Source organism: Chelonoidis abingdonii, chromosome 2, assembly GCF_003597395.2.
Source record: "Chelonoidis abingdonii isolate Lonesome George chromosome 2, CheloAbing_2.0, whole genome shotgun sequence".
NCBI classification, from domain to species: domain Eukaryota; kingdom Metazoa; phylum Chordata; order Testudines; family Testudinidae; genus Chelonoidis; species Chelonoidis abingdonii.
In genome coordinates, this window is record NC_133770.1 from 44,543,652 (window position 1) to 44,570,993 (window position 27,342).

The 27,342-nt window shown below is 40.4% G+C and overlaps 1 protein-coding gene across 1 annotated transcript in view; it reads left to right on the forward strand.

Annotated features, from left to right (window-relative positions):
• The window catches only part of ITGA8 (integrin subunit alpha 8), a 185,851-nt gene that overhangs the window by 68,006 nt on the left and 90,503 nt on the right, over positions 1–27,342 (forward strand). The window contains exons 13-15 of the mRNA XM_032802185.2: positions 364–555; positions 15,859–15,904; positions 18,738–18,845. Coding sequence (XP_032658076.2) covers positions 364–555; positions 15,859–15,904; positions 18,738–18,845 — 346 coding nt within the window. The remainder of the gene's footprint in view (positions 1–363; positions 556–15,858; positions 15,905–18,737; positions 18,846–27,342) is intronic.

The window sequence follows — 27,342 nt, forward strand, 5'->3', positions numbered from 1 at the left end:
GATGAATGTAACATTAGCCATTATTTCAGTCTCAGTTTGTTAAATCTTGTTGATTGCTATAAAAACGTGACAAAGGAAAATGTGCAATTAATAATAGGCGTGTGTTGCCTATCTATTGCAATGTGAAGGCCCTTTCATATGAAAATAAATTCATTACAACTATAGGCATGAAAGTTTGAAACACTAAAGCACTATTAAACATTTTTATGTATTTGTCTTGAAATAGAATCTATGCAATAAAGAAAAACTGATTAAGCTCCAGCTCTTGTTAACCCACAACACAGGCCCCTCTTGTCTACTTTCCCTGTTGGAGTTAATTCTGTCTTTGTTTTAACGTTGTCAACTCTTTTGACTCTATTGCAGACATTGCAGTCGGTGCACCATTTGCAGGACAAGACGGAAGAGGCAAAGTGCTCATTTACAATGGACACAGGAATGGGTTAAATGCTAACCCTTCACAGGTTCTTAATGGTGCCTGGGCCTCGCAGTCCATGCCTGCGGGATTTGGCTTTACTCTAAGAGGAGACTCAGACATAGACAAGAATGATTACCCAGGTAAGATTTTTCCATAAGAGAGGGAATTTCATACCTTCATTCTCTGGAAAATGCATCTAAACTGTTCCTTGTGGAAGGCAGAGGTCACAATAAAGAATAGACACAGTTTTTTGTGTACTAGCAATGCTTTCCTGAGAATTTAAAGTCAGACAAAACAAATACTCCTTTTCCTGTCAAGAGACATCATCAGAAATGCAAGGGCTTAAACAGTTACATTAACATAAAACATGTGAAGTTTACAGCAAAAAGCTTAACCCTTATTCCCCACTCAACATTTGAATGCACTCTTTCCTACTTAGCTTATAGGTCTGCTCCATGCTGACATTCTTCCTTAATTAAAACCATGTCATATTATAAGGGAAGAGACTGACTTGGTTGTGTTTGTTGCTAGTTGTTTTTCTTAAAGCTTTGCTTTCCAAATAGCTGTTGAAGTACATATATAGGTTCCTAATTGCTTTTGACCTCATTACAAAAAAATTCCATTCTTTGAGTCACAGATTTTATTTAGGTCTTTCCAGGATCTTATTCGCACTTTGTTATACAGATTCTTCCTTTTTATTTTTGTGTTGAATTTTTCTTGACCATGAATAGTTTACAGACATCCAATGGTATTTATCAAGATTATGCCACTATTGCATGCCTGTTTTTAGCGGAGTCCTTCCAGCTTGGAGCAGCATTCCAGGACCATATGCTGCCTAAATGTGCAATATCCTTTTAATCTGATGCCATTCACTCCTTCTTCTAGGATCAGTACATACAAGACCATACTATTTCTCTGAGTCAAGACTGAGAAATCTCTGAACGTTTGCAATGTACCCAATGTCGTGGAATGTATAGCCTTGCTGTTGCATACTGTTGACCTACCACGCTAATACTTGCTAATGCTTTAGGTTTCACTGACTCTTTATAAAGTTAGTTTTCTTAGCTTATCTTCCTTAACTTATATTATTACATCTAGCAAAGTTAGTGACCTGGAAGTTTGTGTTGTTAGCTGCATGATTTTGATAATTAAAGGTGACTTGAAAAGAAAAAAAAAGGGGTTGAGACTTTTTTGGCTTATTTATTATAGGTAAAGAAGGCCTGAAAGATATGGGATTTTTGTTTCTAAAAGGGGGATTTTTTTATGCTAGAAATTCAGGTCTTGTCTGCTTTAGAAAATGCTGCTTGAAAAGCTGGATAATAATAACGTTAAAAGACTCAAGGGAGAGAAAGCTGAGCAATCGAGAAGGGGAAGGGCTTTGTAGTCCTGTGTCAATTTTTGTTTTGAATTCTTGTTTTTTGGGGTTCTTAACTCTCATTCAGTTTCAATAACTAATGGGCTTTGGGGGCATTATTAAAGTTTCAGCACCATGAACCTGCTCTGAAACAGCCAAGATGCCCTCCAGTGAAACCAGGGAAAACCAGATTTTACATTCCTGGCATTTCTAAGTAGGGGAGGAAACACTTTCAGATCTTCTCCTTTAAACAGTATAAGGAAGGAGGGTATAGACCCAATTAAAAATAAATAACCTTCACAGGGCATCTTTAAAGCTGAATGGAGGAAGTTTGGGTAGCGCACTTGGATCTTCAGTTCATTTGAGACATTTCTTTAACTTTTCCCTGACGTTTACGTTTGGATTTTGTGCTCCTACCTGAAGAATTCTATTGTGGGATGTGTTTAGCATGTGATAATTTGGCTTTTGTTTTGTTACCTGGGTGAGTTGTTTTGAGAAGAAGACTTACTAGTAACTGTGTTTACCATAGGCAACCTCTCCCTCAGTCCTACAGTTACCTAGCCTGACAATGTTGCAAAATCCACTTCCCAGAAAATGATAGGGCAAAAAGAATGTGAAGCGGCTCATCTACTCCTCAGTCCAGAAAGACCTAAACTGTTAAATAATAGTACAACTTTACCCTGAAAATGTCAAGTTGGAGGGGGAGTATTGCCATAAGTTGCAAGAGACTAGTCAATCTAATTTATAGAGACTAATATGTGGAACAGCCATGTGTGTGCCTATATAATTGTCACTGGTCAACCTTCTTAGCTCATGAGGTAGGCACAGCGCTGGTAGAATAGAACTTTATTCATGTGTGCAAAATGTCAGAGGTAACCTTGTATTTTATAATTAAAGGATTCAATAGGGAGGCGAGGCTTTCGGATCTTTCTATCCTGGAACTAGACACATAAAATGATACTTCCAAATTTCACCCATTTATCTCTGTATTGAGCCTAATAACTTGTGTGACTAGAGCATAATTTGTGTTTGGCTAAAGCGCATGTTCCAGAAAGGCTTCCGCCAATTAGTGTTGAATAATTGTGAATAAATCCCCTGCACTGCTTTGAAAATCTCAACCCTAATGCTTGAAAGTTCCCTATTTAATATCAAAAGCGTTGAATCTTCTTTGCAGAGAGCAAAGATTAGGAGTACTCTTAAAAACACCTTTATTGGTACAAATACAATATGTAGATATTAAATATGCACTTTTCCTAACAAAACGAAGATTACTGAACAGCAGCTAATCCAATTTGTCTATTTTCCTCCAACGCTGTCAGCACAACAGATAGGATGGTTTTTCCTGCTCATTATCAATCTCCTCAACATAATGGCCATCTGTCTTCAGCCAGCCTGATATAGGCACTGTCAATGTTAAAGCTAATAGAGCACCGTTTTCAATTCTGTTAAAATACCGGAATGTGTCTAACCTTTCAACAAGGTTTTTATTATTAAACACGGCCCTTGGATCCCCGTCTAAGGAAGCAATGCTATCAAAATAATGCTGCTTGTGCAGAGAAATATGGAATAATCTCATAACTACTATCATTCACAGCATTTCACAGGCTTTTTATCTTAGAATAACTTCAGATGACATGAGCCTAGAATTACTCCTTTATCAAAAGGGACATTTGGTCATGCGAGGCGAGGTTGTGCCTTGTAGGAACAGCCCAGGTGAGGAACTGTACTTCAAGGGAAGCACTGTTGATATCCCATGACAGAACACCTCGTAGAGTTGTCTGGTGCAGAGAGGAGTGTTCAAACTGTTACATCTCTTTACAGGTGCAGCATCCCACCCAAGTGACGTAGGGCAGAGCCACCTATTGCCCATTGCTCCCAACCCCAACAGAATAACTAGGAAGCAGTCCCTGTGCTCCACTGATGAGAGGACAGCAATTTTAGCCATCCCTTGCATGGTCAGTGCAGAATTGGGGAGGGCTCTTTGCTGCACATCCGCAGAAGAATTAGGCAGAACCTAAATCTTAGTTTGTAAGGCTGGCAAGAGAAAGTAAAATAGAGGGAAAGAATGCTTCAAGTAGACTGAAATAGATCTATCTCCTTCAGACAGATTCTATTTGTTCTTAATAGTACAGAGGAGTTCAGTTTCATTAGCTGCATTTTATAGATGGGGAAACTGAGGCAGAGGAGAATGTGACTTGCCCAAGGTCACCCAGCAGGCCAGTGACAGAGCCAGGAATAGAATCCAGGTCTTCTGAGTCCTAGTCTTGTAGTCTATCTACTAAGTAACACCGCTTCTCCTCTGACTGGATTCAGAAGTGAAACCAGAACTCTTCAGAGGCAGCAAATAAGCATGAATTCTATTGCATGCTCCCATGAATTTGGCAGTTTATCATTTGTAGAACTGAATTCCCCTTTCTTTCATGCCTGAGCACACCAGACGCTATTCACACCTGTGCCAGGACCTTAAGCTGAAATGTTGTGAAAGAGGGAGATTGTTTAACTGTCAAAAGAGACGGGTCATGGTGACAGCTATTTCTGCTTCTCCATATGGTTATTCAGGGAGAGACTCTCTCACTCTGCTGGATGAGAAATCAGAGTCTTGGGTCTTGTTTGACTGAGAAATTTGATGTATGAGGCGGGATCCAGTATTGGAAGAAAAGATGAAGACCTTTCAGTGTCCTCCAGTAGACCAACTATTCTCCACTTTTTTTTCTTCTTCCTTTCTCCAAGTCTTCATGCTGAGTCTGATGGAACTGGGGTCCAGATCCTGATAAGCTAGTGGAAGGAAGGTGTCCTTTCTGAGTAATTCATTGTATAGCTGCCAGTAACCAGTGCTGAAGTCAAGTGTTCAACTAATAACTTCATACTGTCTTTGTCTCTCAAACTTATTTATCATCTTTACATCTTGTGTTCTTATATCTTCTGGATGGTCAAGCTGGAAATTGAAAAAGAGAAAGAATAGACTTGGCACTTGAGGCCTGACCTCCATGTTTCCAGATAAAAAAAGCAGAATAGGGAGAAATTAGGGGCTGCTGCCTTTATAATAGTCCCTTTTGCCCATTCTTTTCAACTACTTGTCTTCTGGTAGGTGAAGTTATAGAGACAGATTCTAACCTCCTTTACACTGGTAGATATCAGGAGTAGTAGCTCCATTGACTTCCATTCAATACAGTTAAATTGGATTTAACCAAGTCTAGCTCAGGAAAGACGGTAAGGGATGTGTGGTGGACAAGACTAGAAGATGTGAAAAAGTCTATTAAAAAAAAAGGTTATGTGCAAATATGACGGAATTACTTTGGAATAAAGTCCTAAAGGAATTGTGGGTGAGATTTTTGTGCTGTGCTCCTAAGAGGTGCAGCACACAACTCTCTGATAGGGGAGGGGGAGCTACATAGCTTTCAGTCATATTTGCATGTGATCAGTCCTGGGGCTGGAGGAACCCCCTGGGGTAATTTCAGTAGTCCTGGGGGTCCAGCGCTGCCAACAATCTTTGCTGTGTTCTGTGCAATGGCCCTGCCCGAACATACTCTTCCTGGCCCCAGGAATATACTCTTCCTGGCCCACACGTGGTACACCCCCTACACAGGGGTTTGTGAGACAGTCCTTGGGAGGCAGCTCCACATATGTTTTCCACAGTACCTGCATCAAGGGAATCATCCTTTGACTAGGGATGGGTCTTCAGGGGCCTGTGAATGTGAGTGGCCTCCTCTCAGGCTCCCCCTCGTTACCTCAAAGCAGCCCTGCAAGTGACTCCTCATCTCAGTTTCCCTTTTGGGGCTCCTCCAATAAACTCCACCCAGGCTTTTCGTCCAATAATGCCCCTTCTTCCAGGGTCTAAAATATTGGCATAATATAAACTCTAAATAAAACTCTAAGTCCCAGATTAAAGTCCACGCAAACAAAAGTTTCTCTTCCTATTCCCAGGCCTTCCTGCCTGGGGTTTTTGCTGCTTTGGCAGCGACTCTGAGGCCCACCTGGCTGCAGCATTTTCATTCTTAACCCATGGATTCTGCTCCCATGCCCCTCTGGCTTCTAGGCTCGAACTCTTAACCTATAGTCAAGGGTCTCCTGGTCACTGAAGCTCTTCTGCAGTCTCTGCCACAGCTTCCTCTAGTTGCACTCCCTAAGCATCCTCCCTTCCTGTAGCTTCCTACTTCTCTTATAGGGGAATCACCTGATCTCTGCTCAAGTGTGCATGTTTCATAACTAGGTTTTTAGTCCTTAATGGGGCAAGCCATCCTATTACCCTTTACTCCACTCCAACCCTTTTATGTGCTGTAAAGGGGCTGGAGCAATGGAGTAGGGGTGGGAATCCCACCTTAGATCTGCTTTCTGAACTGTGGTTTATTTTATTTCTTTTTCTTAAACAGAGTAATTCAGTTTTGACAGATGCGAGAGAAATCCATAAATGTGTTTAATGGAAAATAAATTTGTTTTCTTTTGCTTCTGGTCAACTGTTCAAAGTTGATCCTTGTTGAGTGCTCAGGATCAGTGATTATCTAGGTAGTAGTGTTGTACATCCAGTTGGTTCATCTACAAGGCTAGCTCTGCACTACAGACTGCTTTTGGAGGTGGGTACTGTACATGTAGCTACATGTCGCAGTGAAAAGCAGGCTGTGCCCATGCTGTGGTGCGTAGCTCCAGGTGGCAGTGAAAAGTTCTGGTGGGGGAGATAGTGGCGGAAAGCTTCAGCAGCTCCCTGTTGCCAGAGCTTTTCACAGGGTGACAAAGACTCTGGCATGGAGGAGGCAGCTGGAAATGGCTGAGCCTTTCCCAGCTGCGTCACCCCTGCCAGAATTTTTTTTTCCCTGCAGAAGGGAAAGGCTCCAGCAACTGGGAGATACCAAAGTCTTTCCTCACTCTCTGCCTGCCCCCCACCAGCCCTCCAGTCTCCACTGCCAGACTCTTTCCCTGAAGCAGGGAAGAGCTCCAGCAGCAGAGAGCTGGCAGCTTTACCTCACTGCCTCCCTGATGCTGGAGTCTTTCCTTGCAGTGGGAGATGTCTGCAGCAGCTGGTAGCATGTTTCCTCACTGCCCCTGTTGTGCTGGCGCCTTTCCCTGTGATGGGGAAGAACTCCAGCAGTGGGGAGCTGGTAGAGCCTTTCCTTCCAGTGGGGAAGGTCTCCAGCAGAAGGGAGCTGGCAAAACCTTTCCCTGCAACCTCCCATCTGCTGGACTCTTTCCCTGCAGTGGGGAAAGTGTCCAGCAGCAGGGAGGCAATGGGAAACTGCACTGCTAAAAATTATGTTGACCGGGAGGCACAGATTGAGTGAGTAGCGGACACGTAGGATATGTACTTACATAAATACCCGGACCCTTTGGGTACATCTGAATTCTGATCTCCTAAGCTATGCCTCTCTGCCTACACTGCCGTTTATACCCCTTCTAGAGGGACCATGCAGGTACATAGACTATATGCCTCTGAAAGTGGTGTGTAGTATAGACGTAGCCTCGTAAAACCCATGCATTTTCAAACTGTGGTTTCTGTCTTCACACCATGGTATATGTTGAGTCACTTGCTGGCTATTATAGCTGAGCAAATAGTTTATCATGAATAACTTATTCAGCCTGTTTTCTGCCAGTGGCATTTCCTCAAGCAGATTGTGGAGTCTTCACATTTATTTGTCATCCAAAACTATTTAAACAGTTTTTTAACAAAGTAGATTGATGCAGAGCATCTGTGAGTATTTATTGCTTGAATAAATTACACTATTTGAACATGTGTATAAGTAATCCTCATTCATCTAGGTTGTCCTTTTGAAGTCAGGGGCCTTTTCTACTTAAATTTACCCCAGTTTTGTACTGGTATAGTTCTATTGGGCCTTATTATTCCTTCTAGCTAAGATCTGTTTGGGTCAGCTTTCCTTATTCTGGGTGTAGTTATTATGTTAAAGATTTGATTTATATATATAGTATAAACGAAGTCTCTAGAAACATTTAATGAAATGTTATCACAAGGCTGTGATAATCAGGCAAAATTCTCTCTAAAATTCAATAATCCAGTCTAATCTTATTAAAGATTGAATCTTTAACAGTGCCATCTGCTAAATGCATTAACTTGAACAGCAGGAAGAAAAGCCTCAAGTTTCTTTCTTAAAATCTGGGATTTTTCATGACATAAAATTTGTTGAACATAACAGGCAGTGTGCCAATAACATCGCAGTATTGTAGTCTAGTGATGATTATATTCTGAAGTTAAGTCGGGAGAGTTACAGAAAACAAATAATGAAACTCTGCATCAGCTTTGATGACAGCTGTACAGTGTGTGAGTGAGAACGAGGGAAAGGAATTCTGCAACCAAATGAAGCAAACTAAAGTGCCTATAGCAGATATTTGGCTTGTATCATATTGTCGATTGATTTAATCACTTGAAAATGCAACAATTTCCTGCACATCTCATTTTATAGCAAATCAAATGGTGGTATATATTTATATTTACAGATACACTGTTTTCCAAAATGCTCTGGGAGATTTAATGAACATCACAATATCATGCGTTCCATGGTGCTCAGGGGAAATATATTTATCTGAGTCAATAACAGGACTCATGCAAGTGGTAAACATTAAAAATACTTAAGAAGTGGATAGTTATAGGGTGGAATGAAGAGAAACAGTGCCTCAGGAAGTCAGAGAAGGGGTTAATTCAGACCTCAGGGGAGAGTGGAAGTAGATCAGCCAGATGCAGTTGCTGATATTATTAAGGGGGTTGCTGTCAGAAAAGCTGAGGGGAGAAAGGAAGTTTCCCTTGAAAGAATCATTCAGGACCTTGTGAGTAACTGGGTCAGAAGAAAATGCTATTCTTTCAGACAAAGGTTATTTCTGTCTATAGGCTGAGATTTTAATGTGTGTTGCCTGGAACAGATCATCCTCTGACCTTTCTTGTGGTCGGTGCTGTAGTGGTAAGCCTTTTAAGGGACCTTTTACTTTGGACTTTTGAGACTGAAGAGAACTGGCTAATAGAAATTTAGGTCAAGGAACCCCAAAAGCGGGAAATAAATCTACCTTACAAACCTCAGGCTCCCTGGGGCTTCTTAAAGGGATGGGATCAATTGAGTGAAAAAATAAAGACAAATATCTACAAGGAGGCATAATGATACACAATTTGATATACTATATACTTCAGATATACATTTTTTTCTCCATTTTAATAATATTTTCTATTTATATCAAACCTTTACTCTCATGGGGTCCCAAAGACTTCCCAGTTGCTATTCATATTGTGTCATTAAAAGGAAGCTTCTTTTACTAATAAAAAGCACAGATTTATTTCTTAAACTGTTGGCAAAATACTCATAAAGGGTTACCTGAGCCCTGATGGCCTTTTATCAGGCTGAGGTGCTCATTATTCAATTAACTACCTGCTTAGATAGACTCAGTCCCCTTAAATTAGCTTGTCACTTGCAAGGGGGCCCACACTCTCCTTAAAGGGGCCAGCAACCCTGTGATACCACTAAAACTAGAAGTGTAGCCGTGGTGGCACCAGCAGTGGGACAGGCTAGCTGTCCCAAGTACAATCCCATCGGAGATCCTAGGTGAGTCCTTGGGATAGCTTGCCTCTCCCATTGCAGGTCCATGTCTATTTTTAGCATGCTAGCTCCAGTGTAGACATAGCCAGCACCACTGCACAAGCCATGCCAAATTTCCATCCCTCAGCATACATCCTGTCAGATCTGGCACATCGATGGAGAAAGGGATGCTGGTGGAAGTGTCAGCTCACCTTCCCGAGCCTAATATACCTTTCTCTGCCACATGTGGTTGCTACTTGTGTATCTGTTGATCATCATGTCCTGAAGCTCAGCAGATGGACTTTCCCTTCTCTTTACCATGTAAGGTCTTGCAGAATTAAGCCCTTTATTTGGAGCAAAATGAAAATCTGTTATGGAAATAACTAGGATAGTTTAATTTCTACAGTACCCTTTGAATTATTCATCTGCACTTTTACCTAATTCCATGTACAGAGAGCTTATCTCAGGACTAAGCTCTGTGAATCCCTCCAGTTTGGGTTTCATTCATCTAAACTGAAGAGTTCTGTTGTGTTAATTTAGATGCAATATATAGACTCCAGGAGTCAAAGGTCGGGTCACAACCCAGTCGCAGTCCAACATTAAACAGTTTTAAACAAGGTTTGGATTTTGCTATACAGAGACCTCAGAGTGCCTAGTACCATGGCAAACACATCATTAAAAGTCCTTTTAACTTTTTATTGAAGATATAGAAAAGAAGGAAAAACAATTAAAGCATTTGAAATGTAAAGTATTAAATAGAACTTTCATTTTAACAGCATCCCTTGTTCCCTTTCTGTTTAGCTGGAGAGAGTTTCTGAAAGGAAAAAAAACCTTGTTTGACAACCTTTTAGATGGCATCAAAGATGGTAATAGCAATCAAGAGCAGAAGTTAGTTGAGATGGCCTGGAACTGTCATTGTAGTCGTTGTTAAAGTCTGATCCTGTTAGTTAGAAGACAAAACACACACAAAAAGGGGAAGAAAGGTAGAAAATGGAGTTTCTGTCTCTGGTGTTGACTTTCACTTGTAATCTCACTGCTTGCAAGATACATGGTCTTATCAGCTACTCTGAGACCTGGCAAGCGTGTACCAGCATCGGGCTGGTTAGGGCGTTGCTTTTAGTTGCCTCTTTCTGGTAAAAGGCTCACAACAGGGTTGCAAAATATGCAGTCTTGGCCAGCTAAGACAGTATCTTATTAAACAGAAGGCAAAAGAAGAGAGACAAAAAAGAAAATTAGAAAGGTGGGCAAAGAAAAGGACGCACATGGTGGAGGAGGGGCGTGATGAAGTCTCACATCTCAGATGGTGGGTGAGATTTATCTTAAACCATTGGAGGTGTCAGTGCCATCTGGGTCCCTCTCTCTGGCCCAGTCTGGTCAGGACATGTCTCAGGATTAGGACAAAGGTGGTCTGGGACCCCAAGAGATGATGAGGGTTGCAGCTATGATGATAAAGCTCACTGCAGACAGCTCCTGCTTCTGCTAATTTTTCCCCAAAGTCTTTTCTGTCTAAGAACATAAAAAGGGAGTGTTGAGTGGAATAGACCATCCTCTCATTATTTTGTCCACCAATAGGCCTAACTTCGGACACACTTAACTTCTGTTCTCTGCTTCTCTTTTTTACCAGTCAAAAACTTAACATAGTCCTTGAATGATATCAGTAAAACCCTTTCTTTTTAAATTAGTTCAGTCTTTCTGTCTCCTCCTTACATCGTAAACTATTTTCTACAACAGGTCATTGTGACAATTCATGAATTTACACTCACTTTCTACAGCTGAGCTTACAATTAGGGTAAATTTTTAGGCCCAATTATCACAACAGTTCTCAGTGGAAATGCCCCTTGAAATTCCTTTAGGGTCACTTGGAGCTTGTTTCCTGATTTATGGCACAATGGGGTTCTAGGGCATTTCAGTCCTATGGATCACTTAGCCTGGCAGGGCCATTTTCTGCCAAGGGAGAAGGCAGCCGGGACATTCTGGGTCCAAAAGGAGGGGGAAATGGTAAGTTTTGAACTGACCGTTTGCTGAATTCCCTTCTTAATCTGACTATTATGGGTATTCAGCAAATATTGATAAAGCTGGGGAGGATTTTAATGTAATCTTGTGGTTACATTTAGATATCTTGGGAGAATACTCCCCTCCTCAGAAACCACCTGCTCTGTATCTATGGGAGGGAGACTCCATGTTGCATTTGTAAATATATAATGTTTCTCAGGTGGGGCCGAGTATTGAGTGTCCTTTGCTCCCAACGGGCATGCTTCTGCTTCAACTTATTTAAATGGGAGCAGTCCATGGGAAACTGAGGCCATTCAGTACTTTGCCAGAGGAATGCAGCACCTTACAGGATGGGAACAGATAGATAATTTGTCAATGATCATTTCTTTTTTTCATACGTATGTATAACTCCCATTCTCATCCATGAGCATTACTCAGGGGTTTGCAGTGGATTTCAGTTTTGAAAGTTGGAATTAAAGTGGAAACACTCTAATAGGTATTTCTTATTAGTGATTCAGAGACGATTGTTCTTTTTAAATTAGGGCCATAGCGACTTGCTTTTGTGAAAAAAGAAAACAAACCCTAACTAATGAAAAAGGTGCAGTCTTATGTTCCAGCTTGCAAATGTTTTTCTTCAGGCTTCATTTGGAAGAGATCCTGACAGTTAGTTAAGATTACTTTTTTGCTGTGGAAATTCCAATCGCCTTGTCAAACATTTGTTTTTCAGCTAATAACCTTTGCATCAGTGACATTTCATATGTAGCAATAAAAAAGCAAGTAATGAAGACAACTTCCATCTATTTTTAGGAGAAGAAAGTTGCCAAACTTCAGATAATTTGGATGTCTTGCACGTATGTTTCACAGAAATGATTAATGGCTTTTCCTTTACACAACACACAATAAACTTACACATTACTGCTCATAAATGACTCTGACATTATGCATGTTCAACACTGTTACTTAGCTAATGAAGAGTTTGGCCTAACTCCCATCAGTGTCAAAAAGGCTCTTTCCATTTAGTGCTGTAGGAGTTGGATTGGGCCCTAAATGGCAGTGAAATAGATTACAATGGAACTAATGCATTATAATAAACTGACCACAGTTGTTGTTGAATTCTGGATGGACCTTTCAATAAACTATTCTGTGTGAATGTACAGTGATGTCATCTTTATTATCCTTATTTTAGATTGTATACATCACCATTAACACAATCAGATCTTTTAATGTTTGCTTATTCACTCTAATTCCTCGGTTCCCAATTAATAGTCGTGCTCTTTCAAGTTCTTTGGGGCAGGTCATGCTGGTGTCAAGAGCGGCTCTATGTTTTTTGCTGCCCCAAGCACGGCAGTCAGGTGGCTTTCGGAGGCTGTACCATTTGAAGCACTTCAGTGTAGACACTAACTACACTGAGAGAAGAGGTTCTTCCATTGGCATATGTAATCCACCTCTTTGAGAAGTGGTTGCTCGGTTGAGAAAAGAATTCTTCCATTGACCTAGCACTGTCTAAAACAGAGTTAGGTCAGCATAGCTATGTATCTCAGGTGTGTGGATTTTTCACACCCCTAGAAGACAGCCATGCCGATGTAAGTTTTTGGTGTAGACCTAGGGTGCCAAGATGCCATGATTTTATAGGGACAGTCCCAATATTTGGGGCTTTGTCTTATACAGGTGCCTATTAACCCCCACCACATGTTCCAATTTTTCTTCTCACCCTTGCTGACGGGTCACTCTATGTGAACCAGTCCTCAGACTCAGCACATTCAGGCAGACATCTGTCACCACTTCAAGTTTTTCTTTGCAGCCATGAAGGCTTTAGGCAGCTTTCTTATATGGAAGCTCAGATTCTGAAATCAGCTACTATAACTTAAACCACAGCTTTAAAACCTGCAAGGATAGATGATAGGTTTAATGAAGCCCCTATTTTACTTGTCTTTTTTCTGTCTGTTTTTGACATAGCGTGAAGTTTCTTTCCCATATGTCTTTTTGAGAAATATCTTATTAAATCCATTTGGATTATTGTGAGTGAGGGAACCCAGCTGGGTGGAAAATCTTAGGAGAGTTTTTGCCACATGGGCTGTTGTCTTGTGATGCCTCACCTCACAACATCTTAACCAAGGAAGTAAACTTCTCTTCAGGTTCCACTTGCCCAGGCTTTGAGTCCATTGAGAGTTGTCAGAGAGAGCCATTATCACACAGGGGCGCCTAAGTGCCTCAAGGGGAGAAACGTCTCACACATTCTCACCTCCATTGAAGTGTGCTCTCCAGTGAAGCCACTGGAGTTCCAGCAGTGTAAATCCAGTTTAAGGAGAATCAGTCCAAGAGTGGCTGGCAGGGATATGTTACTCAACAGAGAATCTGTAGATTGGTTTACACACTATGTTTGCACTGGTTTAACTAAATTAATTTCACAAATTTAAATTACATTAAAATAACTTCCTAGAGTGTAAAAACAATGAGGAGTCCTTGTGGCACCTTAGAGACTAACAAATTTATTTGGGCATAAGCTTTCGTGGGCTAGGACCCACTTCATCAGATGCATGGAATGGAAAATACAGTAGCAGATATATTTATACATAGTACATGAAAAGATGGGAGTTGTCTTACCAGGTGGGGAGTCACTCTAATGAGACAATTCAATTAAGAGTAGAATACCAAGGGAGGAAAAATCACTTTTGTAGTGGTAATGAGGGTGGACCATTTCAAACTGTTGACAAGAAGGTATGAGTAACAGTAGGTAGAAATTAGTATAGTAAAATTAGGTTTGTAATGACTCATCCACTCCCAATCTTTATTCAGGCCTAATTTGGTGGTGTCCAGTTTGCAAGTTAATTTCAGTTCTGCAGTTTCCCTTTGGAATCTGTGTTTGAAGTTTTTTGGTTGAAGAATTGCCACTTTTAAGTCTGTTGTTGAGTGACCAGGGAAGTTCAAGTGCTCTCCTACTGGTTTTTGAATGCTATAATTGCTGAGGTCAGATTTGTGTCCATTTATTCTTTTGCATAGAGACTATCTGGTTTGGCCAATGTACATGGCAGAGGGGCATTGCTGCTGGCACATGATGGCATATATCACATTGCTAGATGTGCAGGTGAATGAGTCCCTGATGGTGTGGCTGATGTGGTTAGGTCCTGTGATGGTGTCCCTTGAATAGATATGCAGACAGAGTTGTCACCGGGGTTTGTTGCAGGGTTTGGTTCCTGACTTAGTGTTTTTGTTGTGTGGTGTGTAGTTGCTGGTGAGTATTTTCTTCAGGTTGGGGGGCTGTCTGTAAGCGAGGACTGGCCTGTCTCTCAAGGTCTGTGAGAGTAAGGGATCGTCCTTCAGGATAGGTTGTAGATCCTTGATGATGCGCTGGAGAGGTTTTAGTTGGGGGCTGTAGGTGACAACTAGGGGCATTCTGTTACTTTCTTTGTTTGGCCTGTCTTGTAGTAGGTGACTTCTGGGTACCCTTCTGGCTCTGTCAATCTGTTTCTTAACTTACCAGGTGGGTATTGTAGTTTTAAGAACACTTGATAGAGATTCTGTAGGTGTTATGCGATTCGAGCAAAAGTGGTTGTATCTTAGAGCTTGGCTGTAGACAATGGATCATGTGAGGTGGTCTAGGTGAAAGCTGGAGGCATGTAGGTAAGTATAGCGGTCAGTAGATTTCTGGTATAAGGTGGTGTTTATGTGACCATCACTTATTAGCACTGTAGTGTCTAGGAAGTAGATCTCTTGCATGGGCTGGTCTAGGCTGCGGTTGATAGTGGGGTGGAAATTGTTGAAATCCTCGTGGAATTCCTCAAGGATGTCCTTCCCATGGGTTCAGATGATGAAGATGTCATCAATATAGTGCAAATAGAGCAGGGGCATTAGGGGATGAGAGCTGAGGAAGCGATGTTATAAGTCAGCCATAAAAATGTTGGAATACTGTGGGGCCATGTGGGTACCCATAGCAGTCCTGCTGACTTGAAAGTATAAATTGTCCCCAGATCTGAAATAGTTGCGGGTGAAGACAAAGTCACAAAGTTCAGCCACCAGGTTCCTAGAGTGTGCCACTACTGGGTCTCTTAAGGACACAGACCTCCCTTGCAAGTTAAATGAATATATGGTTATAATTTAAACTATAAAATTTATTCTCTCTATAGATAGATATAAAAATACCTAAATTAACAAACATACAATTCAACTAATAAATCAGGATGGGATCAGAGGTCACCAGGAAAAAATGATTTAAACTACATTAATTTAAACTGATATGAGATTGTCCACACAAAAAGTTACATTTGTTTGCCACTTATTTGTGACAGACAGGTAATGGTTTGGAGTAAAATATGTGGATTTTTTAAAAAAGAGTTGTTTCCCTTCCAAGACAAGATGGACAGAGGCTGAGCCATGGATGACTCTGTGTTATATAGACTGACAGTGAACTAATATGCTACCATTGCAAAAATGTGAAATGTTTTTCCTCTCTATGTTCTTATAGAATGACCTGGAAAGTCTGAGTTAGCTCATTTGTTATATGTAATTGTATTTTGAATATAAATAAATTAGGCTGCAAAATTGTTCTGGAGGTTAGCTAGTAGTTCTTACAAAATTATTTTGTTTTTTTCCAGATTTAATAGTGGGTGCATTTGGAGCTGGGAAAGTAGCTGTTTACAGGTATGTGGTAAATTTTATGGAAGTTTTGTTTTACAGCCCAAGCAGGAGATCCTCAAGCAATCTTATTTCACATTTCTGTGTTCAGGGCAGCCCAGAGGATTCAGGGGGCCTGGGGTCTTCAGTGGCAGGGGGCCCCTGCTTCGGCGGTAATTTGGCGGCAGGGGGTCTTTCCACTCTGGGATCCACCGCCGAAGTGCCCTGAAGACCTATGGCATGGGCCCCCCACTGCCAAATTACCACCGAAGTGGGACCCACCACCAAAGTGCCGAGTCTTCGGCGGTAATTCAGCGGCGGGGTTCAGGGCAGAAGGACCCCCTGCCACTGAAGACTCGGAGTGGAAGAAGCTCCGGGGGCCTGGGCCCCGCAAACGTTTTCCGGGGCCCCTGGAGCGAGTGAAGGACCCCGCTCCAGGGGCCCTGAAAAACTCTCATGGGGGCCCCTGCGGGGCCTGGGGCAAATTGCCCCACTTGCTCCTCCCGGGTGGCCCTGTCTGTGTTACTTTGTACTGTATGTAAATAAATGATAGATTATAGTGTATTCTTAGCAGCAAATGCCATAGTGCTATAAGTCCCTCTTCAACATGCTTATCATTCTCAGAAAAAATCTCCATTTTGATTGAAAGTGCGTATCTCACTCTCAGTCCACAGACAAGTGTTTTGATGAAATCCTTCTACCAACTTTGTTAGGCAAAGCAAGAAAAATAACACTGTCCCCATTTAAAAATTGTAACAACGCTTTTTTGAATGGAGCTGAGTCCCAAATAATTGAAAATGAAAGCTTTAAATGTTGCAGGTAAAGAGTCCTTAATGAGGGAGAATTAAAAAAGCCATGTGACTGATACGATACTTCCTACCATGGCCTAATGGCACCTACTAATAATTTTAGATTTTCATGTAGCTTTGTCCGCTTAGTGACATTACGATGTGAGCTACCTGACAATGACAAGCACAAGGACTGCTGCTTTCAGACTGCTGGCAAGACCATTTCTATGAGGGAGAATGTATTGTTTTAATGAAACATATAACAAAATAGCTCCCTCTTTATAAACTTGCCTAAAATTCAAAGTCAGGAGTAAAATCACAATGTCTAATGAATTACAGATCCCATAATTTTAGTCTTCAATATTTTTGCTGCCTACTACAGTTTTCTGCAAATCCAAGCTTTTATTTAAAATAAATTATAGGTCTCAGAAACTTAAGACAAAATCTGCTGCTGTTCTGTTAATCGAGCTGTACAGAAAACTGTGCCCATCCAAAAACTGAGCTGTCCTGAGCATAAATAGTGCAACAGTGCCGCCAAACTGCCTGGCTCCTTGTAGCCTTCTGTTTTTTCCCAACCCTACACACCTGCAATGACAGGGCATGATCTTACCCTAAGGTTACAAATGTAGGACATGCAAATGTTCAGAAATGAAAGGGTAACAAAACTCACATCCGTACATTAGGTCAGTTTGCACATTACAGCAATAAGTACAGTGGACTGATGGTCCATTTCCCGGAACCTCATGGAACCTCGTGTATAAAGTATTACCATGATGATGTGGTATTGTTTTGCAACCACTGTGCAGTGGAATAAATGACCGCACAAGATGCAGGGTACTGGAGAATCAGAATTGGTATGTATAGATCTACATTTCATTTTGCAACCCCAAAGGGGATTTGTGCCATTTGGCAAGTTAATATTATGAGCACCTCATCTTTTTTCATTTCCTGACGTTTGTGTTTTAATGTGAAATTGGTATTGTTGGACAAACATAGCTATTTGCATTTAATAATACAAACTGAAGCTTGTTGGAGAAATTGTTTTCCCTGCTGTACAAAAATGCAAGAAATCCTTTCATTTTTGAGGACTCAACTGATGTTACAATGAAAAAATATCACTACAATACCAATTGTAGACTAAAATTTAAGGATAGTGATTTATTTTTATCAGACTCCTATAAGTTAATGTATAATAAAATCATACTCTGTGAACATGTAATTTAGAACTTTCTCTGTTTCTAACTCTGTTATAAACTACTTTAAATTATTGGGTAGTTAATTAATCACCAGCCGTTACTCACAGATGCACCCTGTACATTTGTCGTCACAGCAGCCATATATATACATCTTCAGCTGCTTCTTCTGTTAACATTATCCCTGGCTTCCAAAGTCAAATGGCTCAAGATCTGTCAGTTAAGTTGCAGCCTATGGCTGATTTAAGATATTTCCTAAGAACTTCCATTTTAGCCAAATCACATCCCCTTTTCAGAGAGAATCACACACAATTACAGAGACAGCAAATCTGAAGATGTCCTTTTTTTTGAATCAAGGAAGAAAGATGACAGGGTTGTAAAACAACTACTAAAAGACTGCTATCAGCTGTACAAGTGTGTAGCCTAGTCCAGGTTTCAGAGCCTTCAGGGCAGAATTTGACCCTGTGTGAGCATTTTGACATGGCTGGCGGGGGAACAGTGCTTGCTTAATGGATCTTGTTGCACATATCGGTCCTTTGCACAATTATGCACCTGTGTCTATGTGTACTGTAAATTCAAGTTCCTGTTTTAGTGATTTGTCCTGGTAGCTTGTAATATTTAAGAATTATCAAAATGACCAAATCTCTGCAAAAAGAGAGGTTACACTTTCTGCCAAAGAGAATCTTCATTTCTTCAGGAAAGTGAACAGCAACAACAAAACTCCCATCCAGCTGAGGGACCATATTTACAGCTGCCTTTAAGATAATTGTATTATTAAAAGGTTAAATGTTCTATCTGCAGTCATGGACCTCTCTTAATTTGCATAGCGACTTATTCCTGCTGCGTGTGTTGACCTTTGTTTCTCTCCCCGACATGTAGAGCAAGACCTGTTGTGATAGTGGATGCTCAGCTCATGCTGCACCCAATGATTGTAAATCCAGACAATAAAACTTGTCAGATTCCTGGGTCTATGATTATGGTGGCCTGGTAAGTCAGTGATAAGACAAGAAATCTTTCTCTTCTTGTTCCAGACATCTTTCTAGTGTCTGTGCAGGTGCTCGGATGCTGCAGTAACGAGTGCAGTATTAGAATCCAACCAACATAGAGTAGAATCAAATTATTTTCCTTGCTTCATAAACATTTGAAATGTAGTAGCCAAGAGCCCAATCCTGTGAGGTGCTGAGCACCATCGTATCCCATGGCAGTTGAGGATGCTCAGCATCTCATAGGATCATGCTCTAAATTCAAATACAGTGTCTGAGAGGGTGGAACATAGACCAGATTGGATGGAAAACATCCTATTACAAAAGTGAACCTATTTCCCTGTTTGATAAGAATGTAGTTTCTATTGAGCGTGTATAAGATATTACATTGATGCTACATCCCTGGTACTCTATTGACTTAATGTGCTGCCTTTTTGGTTCACCTCATATTTTGTATGAGGAAGCAGAATGCTCGTCCACTTGAGGAAGGGACGGAATGCCTTGTTTTGCACTCCTATAACCAGTTCCAGAGGAAGTTGTATCCAGCTCTTTTTGGCCAGTTGGAGTCTTGCTTTCACTCAGTCTTTCAAGGTAGTATAGTGTAGTAAAAGGAAATGAAACAGAAGAAAGAGCGGAAGCTCGCAAAAAAGGCTTATTTATTCAACCCAAACAGTGAATACTTAAAAACTGGCATTATTCCATGTTAGCATTTTGGAAACATTCACCATCAATGTGGGAGATGTATTGTTCCTTCATTGTTCACGTGTCATGTTCTTCATTTATACATCATAAGGTGAATAATACCCCAAATACAAAGAAACACAGCACACTTTTGTTATAAACATTGAGCTATAGAATATATATCCTTTTAGAAAAATAGATTTTTGGAAAGGTTCACCATTTATTAATATATGTTTCTTCATTGTCTTAAGAGAAGTAAGATAAAGTAACCTCCTACCAGCAGATGGAGACAGACAACTAGAGCTGGTTGGAAATTTTCTGCCAGAACATTCTTCTGTCAAAACAGCAGAGAATCCTGTGGCACCTTACAGACTAACAGACGTTTTGGAGCGTGAGCTTTCGTGGGTGAATACCCACTTCGTCAGACGCAGGTAGTGGGAAATTTCCAGGGGTAGGTATATATATGCGCTAGCAAGCAAGCTAGAGATAACGAGGTTAGTTCAGTCAGGGAGGATGAGGCCCTGTTCTAGCAGTAGAGGTGTGAAAACCAAGGGAGAGAAACTGGTTCTGTAATTGGCAAGCCATTCACAGTCTTTGTTTAGTCCAGAGCTGATGGTGTGTCAAATTGCAGATGAACTGAAGCTCAGCAGTTTCTCTTTGAAGTCTGGTCCTGAAGTTTTTTGCTGCAGGATGGCCACCTTAAGTCTGCTAAGTGTGGCCAGGGAGATTGAAGTGCTCTCCTACAGGTTTTGTATATTGCCATTCTGATATCTGATTTGTGTCCATTTATCCTTTTCCGTAGTGACTGTCAGTTTGGCCGATGTACATAGCAGGGGCATTGCTGGCATATGATGGCGTATATTACATTGGTGGACGTGCAGGTGAATGAACCAGTGATGGTAATGGCTGATCTGGTTAGTCCTGTGATGGTGTCCCTGGTGTAGATATGTGGCAGAGTTGGCATCGAGGTTTGTTGCATGGATTGGTTCCTGAGCTAGAGTACTTATGGTACGGTGTGCAGTTGCTGGTGAGAATACGTTTCAGTTGGCAGGTTGTCTGTGGGCAAGGATTGGTCTGCACCCAAGACCTGTGAAAGTGTGGCATTGTCCAGGATGGGTTGTAGATCCCTGGATGATGCGTTGGAGGGGTTTTAGCTGGGGCTGTATGTGATGGCCAGTGGGTCCTGTTGGTTTCTGTTCTTGGGTTTGTCTTTGCAGTAGGAGGCTTCTGGGTACACGTCTGGCTCTGTTGATCTGTTTCCTAATTTCCTCGTGCAGGTATTGTAGTTTTGAGATGCTTGGTGGAGATTTTGTAGGTGTTGGTCTCTGAGGGGTTAGAGCAGATGCGGTTGTACCTCAGTGCTTGGCTGTAGACAATAGATCGTGTGATGTGCCGGGAGGAAGCTGGAGGCATGAAGGTAGGCCATAGCTCCGGTAGGTTTTCGATATAGGGTGGTGATATGTGACCATCACTTATTTGCACCGTGGTGTCTAGAAAGTGGACCTCCTTGTGTAGATTGGTCCAGGCTGAGGATGATGGTGGGGTGAATGTTGAAATCATGGTGGAATTTTTCTAGAGTCTCCTTCCCATGGGTCCAGATGATGAAGATGTCATCATGGTAGCGTAGTAGAGAAGGGGCGTGAGGTGGACGAGAGCTGAGAAGCGTTGTTCCAGGTCAGCCATAAAAATATTGGGCGTATTGGTGGGCCATGCGGGTGCCCATAGCAGTGCCACTGATCTGGAGATATATATTGTCATCAACTTGAAATAGGTGTGTGAGTATAAAGGCACAGAGCTCAACAGCCAGTGTGCTGTGGCATCATCAGGGATACTGTTTCTGACAGCTTGTATTCCTCTGTGTGGAATCAGATATCCAGATAGGCATATACAAAAACTGAGGAGAGCACCTCAACCTCCCTGGCCACACTATAGCAGACCTTAAGGTGGCCATCCTGCAGCAAAAAAAACTTCAGGACCAGACTTCAAAGAGAAATGCTGAGCTTCAGTTACTCTGCAAATTTGACACCATCAGCTCTGGACTAAACGAAGACTGTGAATGGCTTGCCAATTACAGAACCAGTTTCTCCTCCTTATTTTCACACCTCTACCTGCTAGACACAGCGGCCTCATCTCCCTGACTGAACTAACCTCGTTATCTCTAGCTTGCTTGCTAGCATATATATACCTGCCCCTGGAAATTTCCACTACCTGCGTCTGACGAAGTGGGTATTCACCCATGAAAGCTCACGCTCCAAAACGTCTGTTAGTCTGTAAGGTGCCACAGGATTCTCTGCTGCTTTTACAGATCCAGACTAACACGGCTACCCCTCTGATACCATTCTTCTGTCAGAAATTCCTGATTTGCTGAAAGTAAAATTTTTTTGAAGAAATGCCACCTTTCATAAAAATTCATTTAGGAAGAAAATTTGCTAAAAGACATTTCAAAAACTGTTGACCTTTTCAGAATGTAACATTTCAATTTGCCATTTTGAAATTATATATAATAACAAAATTGGAATAATATATTTCAACTAGCCAAAATTATTTATGTATGTATTCATTTTTGAATTTCTGTCTGTGAGAAATTTCTAATTTTTTTGTTTTCATTCTGGAACAGAAGAAATTTTGAAACTGTGAAACTCCCCCAAAATAAAAATCTGGTTCCTGCACAGCTCTTCAGGAAATACTAAAATATTTCTGTCATGGGTCACATTCCAAATGCAATATATTATTGGGAGAAGAGAATGTACTATGTGGATGAAGTTATTCCTTTAATATTTATTCTTTGTACTGGAATTATCTGAAAGGTGTTTTTGGTTTATATCTACAAGAGTTTTACACATAATTCAAGTGTCTTAGTAGAAGGATGATTACATTTCTGGCTATTATAATATAATCTACAGTTCCCTAAAGGTTCAGCTCCTACTATACAAAGTAAATTAATTCAGTCTCCCAAAATGATTGAAGAGCAGCTGTTGATTTTCCATGCTGTAATTTTTCTCTCTCGTTGATATAACTTTGTATTGTACATATGAAAACAATTAGTAGAGAAACTCCAACAGGCAAATAATTCTTCCATCCCATGGGATAGATTTCTGTATCTCTTAGCCAGCTGTGCAACTTGTGTGAAATGCCTGTTGACTGACATTTCAAAATTAGAAGAATGAAAGGAAACCATCCTACCAGAAAAGTTTCAGGAAGTCTAAGAAGATTTGGATTACTGTATGCTTTCCAGTATTAGGAAAATATTGTTTTAGCCATCATCTAAGATTATAAAACTAAAGTATAGGGCAAAATGCCATAAACACTTACAATTTGGTTTTTTGTTCTCTGCAAAATTCGTTGGGCTTTATCCTGATCTTTTAGACTTATGCATGTACAATTTTATTAGCATGGAATCTGTGTTACTTAGAAGGGCATCTACTAAAGCTGAGGAAAATATTCCTAACAAAATTCTCTTCATTCAAAAATCGAGTTAAGAAAATCATCACAAATTTGCCGCAACTTTCTGAAATTCAAAACTATTCCGCCAATGTCCCGTGGAAGCTTTTCACTATCTAGATGTTTGTGAAAAATGAAAAAGTCAGTTCCTGTAATTAAAATAAATCACAATTCTGAATTTTTGAAAGGCTGTTGGAATAGTAGTCCCCAAACTATATAGTACATTGAACACAAGACTGGGAGCCAGGGAGACCTGTGTTCTGTTCTTACCTCTGCCTTTCATTTATCACTGTAGGTGCAGGAACTAGGAATGCAGGGGGTGTTGCAGCACTCCTGGGTTCTGCTACCACCCCACATGCCCGGGGTCCCGGCTGTCACCCTGTGTGCTTAGGGTTCCAGCTGTCACCCCATGCCCAGGGCTTTGCTCCCGGCCTCAGCTCAGCGGGTAGGGGAGGGAGTAGGACAGGGGAAAGGGGACTGGCTTTTAGCACCCCCACTATTAAAAATATTCCAGTGCCACTTCTTATCACAATGATATCTGAGCACCTATTGGCCTGACTGCTCTTTTACACTTTAATCACACTTTACAAATGGTATTTAGTTAGGCCTCACATTTATGTGAAGTAGGCAAATGATACTATTCCCATTTTAGCAATGAGAGAACTGAAGTTCAGAGAAGTTAACTGATTTGCCTAAGGCTTTTCAACCAAAAGGTATCAAAATCAGGGTTAGAACTCATGGTCTAAATTTGTGACTTTTGATTTGAATATCTCCATTTCTGGGAGACTAATCTGACGCATTTTGGAGAGTCTAATTTTCAGAAGTGCTGACTGTCCACTTTCTGTAAATCTATCAAACTATGGTAATCCCTCACACAAGCATTTTACCATTTCTAGGCCTTCACTTCCCACGCTGTAAAACGGGGTGATGTTCTTTGCCACAGAAAAAATTGCAACTTTGTAATTAAAATTTATCATCTAATCCACTGTTGAAATGGTTTATTGAAAATTTTCAGTAAACCAGGTTTTCAGTAAATGAAAAATGTCTATAAAACTTTTAATAATAAATAAATAAAAAGTAGTGACAATTTTTGGAGGAGAAAAACAGAGTGTGGGTCAGTTTTGAACCTTGCAAAATGGAAACAACTCTGACATTTTTCAGGGGAGTTGTTTTCGGGGAGAGGGAGTTAGTAATCTTTGATCATTTCTAGTGCTAAGTACTTGCTACTCCAATCAGTTCAAATGATATGATCAGTATCCCAGAAAATATGGATTTAGGCATTTGAAAACTTTGGTTGGGGTGACTTGAATGCAGATTTCTGTGGATTAGGCATGGGGTAATTATTTTTACCATGGCAACCTGAAAGTATACTAAATGCTGGAGCTTCTAAAGGCGACCTAAAAGGACGAATATGAGGAGTTACATTTTCCACACAGAAATTGCTGACTGTTATGTGTTTGAGTGAATGGTTCACCAAAATAGAGGGGTATCTGCCTCTGCTGCTCAACTGTAGATGGATTCATATGTGGCAAGGCAAGGATTCATATGTAAAGAGAATAGGAGTCTATAGTATCAAATCTTTAACCACGTTTCCTTTTGTGTTGAATGAATTATCAATAATAGTAAATAAGTAGTATTAGGAACTGACAATCATTTCTGTTTATCGTATTGATATGTCCCCAATCAAATTCTTCATGCACTACATAGCTCCACATTGACAAACCAAAATTAATTTTTTCTATTACAAACTTCAGTTCAGGAGAGATGGATGAAAATTGGAATTTCCCTTCCAGGGAAAGGTCTGATATTTCGAGACAAAAAGAATGTTCCAGATTGGGGGAAAAACCGGCAATTTCAAAAATGTCCATAAAACAGAAATTCCAAAAAAGTTCAAGTCAGGACCACTGAGTCATTTTGTTCTGATTTTTATATGATCTATACCTCATAATTATGATCTTGTCCATGCATTTTACTTCGGCTAAGATACTGAGAATAGAAGAGTTTAGAATGATACTGAAATGCTAATTAAAGGTTAGGAACATTCTGTAGATTAATCAAAGACTGTATTCTGTTGTCATAAACACAGCAAATTATAATGCATTTCATATGACAGATCAGTTGCTCAGCTCTTAAGTAAAAGCCAAGGCTCATTCTTCCCTTCCATAGAAAACAGAGCCAAGAGGAAAACATTTGTATGAAAGACTTGAACTTTTGCTGTTCTGCCAGTACACTGCATCCTCCCCTGTGAGAGACAAGCCTGGCAAGACTATGATGTAGGCACAGGCTGAGTCCTCCAACACCCATACTGAGCAGAGAAAATGTAGTTTAATCAAAATCAACATGTTTGGTGGGAACTTTATTGTTTTATTTAGATAATTTTGATTCATTTTGTTTTGCTTTTAGAGTCTTACAATATTAAATGTAATATATTATAATATATACATATATTTAAGTAAATATTTAATAGACTATAAAAGTCCACATGAATCTAAATGATAGTTAAAACATTTTAATACTATCACAATAGAAAAGGAAAGTCAAACTATTTCTTTTTACCTTTTCCCAAGGAAAATTTTGTCAAAATGGACACATTCCTATAAAACATGTCTCTTTCAATGAAACTCCATCTCTCAGCAGAAAACTATTCTGTCAAAAAAAGTTCTGCAGTCCAGCCTTTCCACACTGTGGCATGTGTAACCTACATCACTCCTTGTTTTTGACAGACCAAGCTTTGAGTCTCCAGGCTTCATAAGGTGGTGATTTGTGACTTTATACATCTCTCCTAGGGATGGATAAGGCTAGGCATTAATTGAGTCACAAGGCAAAACCAATATATTTTAAATAATATTTACAAATATTCACAGTCAAATATTCAGCTGGCAAAAAAGACATGAGTAACTATATATACACAGATTCACTAGCTTTTGTTTGCTCCTAAATTCAAGGCAGAAAACTTATAATAAGATAATTAGAGATGCAACTGCATGTATCATATCTCATGATCACTTTTTAAATTTCTATAATACTTAGTTGTGTTAGAATTAAAATACACTGATGTTGGTTTTTTACGTCAGGTTGAAGGGTATAGATTTATTTCAAGCAAACTGTTCTGTTGTCTTAAGGTTTGGAGGAAAAACTTTGTTTGTTTGTTCAGTAATAGGCTTCATTTTGTAGCCACCAGTGTAGCTCTCATGGTGGTAGCAATAATAGACGCTATATGGCAGACAAGAGTCTGGTGTTCTTACCTCCATGTCGTCCAAAACTGATGATACAGACAAGGCCATACAGTCAAAGAACAAAGATGCCATTTCCCAGTTGTTTCTTATCTACAGCAGTTCTCTTCCTTTAATTGTTCAAAATTGTCCTGCTTGTTGAATAATCACCATACCAACTTGCATTTGTAAGAAGTTTGAAAGTTGAACTCATTCTATTTTTCCACAGAGCTATAAATCAACTTTCCAGATCTCAGAAACCCTTCTGACTCCAGTCTTGCTTAACTGATCTAACTCTCTTGGGCTCACTTATTATAAAATCTATTATTTTTAGCCTTTCCCACTTCTTACAAACATAGAGTGCTGCATAGTACAAACAAGCCCATTTAAACATCACAAGATCTCCCTTAAACATGATGCTACTTTCAAAACAGTTAATTTACCGCCAGTCTCATGATGTTTATGACTAAACTGTGTGATCTCTTCAGAAATATTTCTGCACTAAATATTCCCAGTGTCAAATTTTGTGCAATTTATGATTTCACAGTTGTGACTGTGCTGCGCACCAGAATGGCACAAGGGGCACAAGTTGGATCATCCTGTTTCTAAAGCACAGCTCACCAGCACTTGAGCTAAAGGAGCTCACATTAGCTGTGCTAGGATTTCAAGGGCCTATGATGTGCAATTCCAATTCCATCCAGAAGTGGGCAGTAGTACATATACGCAGTACCCAGTTCTTCATGCTAGCATGCAAAATAAATACTAATATAGTTTAAATTAATGATTCAAAATATCACTTGGATTTGACCAGATACTAAAAGACAAATCCTCCGCCGGTGTAAAAATCATAGCACCATTGAAATCAATGGAACTGTGAGGATTCCCATCAGCAGAGGATCTGATCCTAAGAGATGAGATTTTTATTCTCTTGATTTTTACACTGTATAATTAAATATAGTAAATGCCACTTAGAATTTGTATTGTCAAGCTCTGCTGTGTCGCCTATACCCTGTGTACATACTGCTAAGTTCCCCTTTCAGAAGGGTAGAGTGTCATTTTCATGTACATCCATAGTAAAGTCTCTGCTCACATAGTGTGAAGGTGAGCACGTGGACCCCAACTGCATTTATAGGGGAGGAACGGAGGGCTGTGCATAAGGCAAAGGCA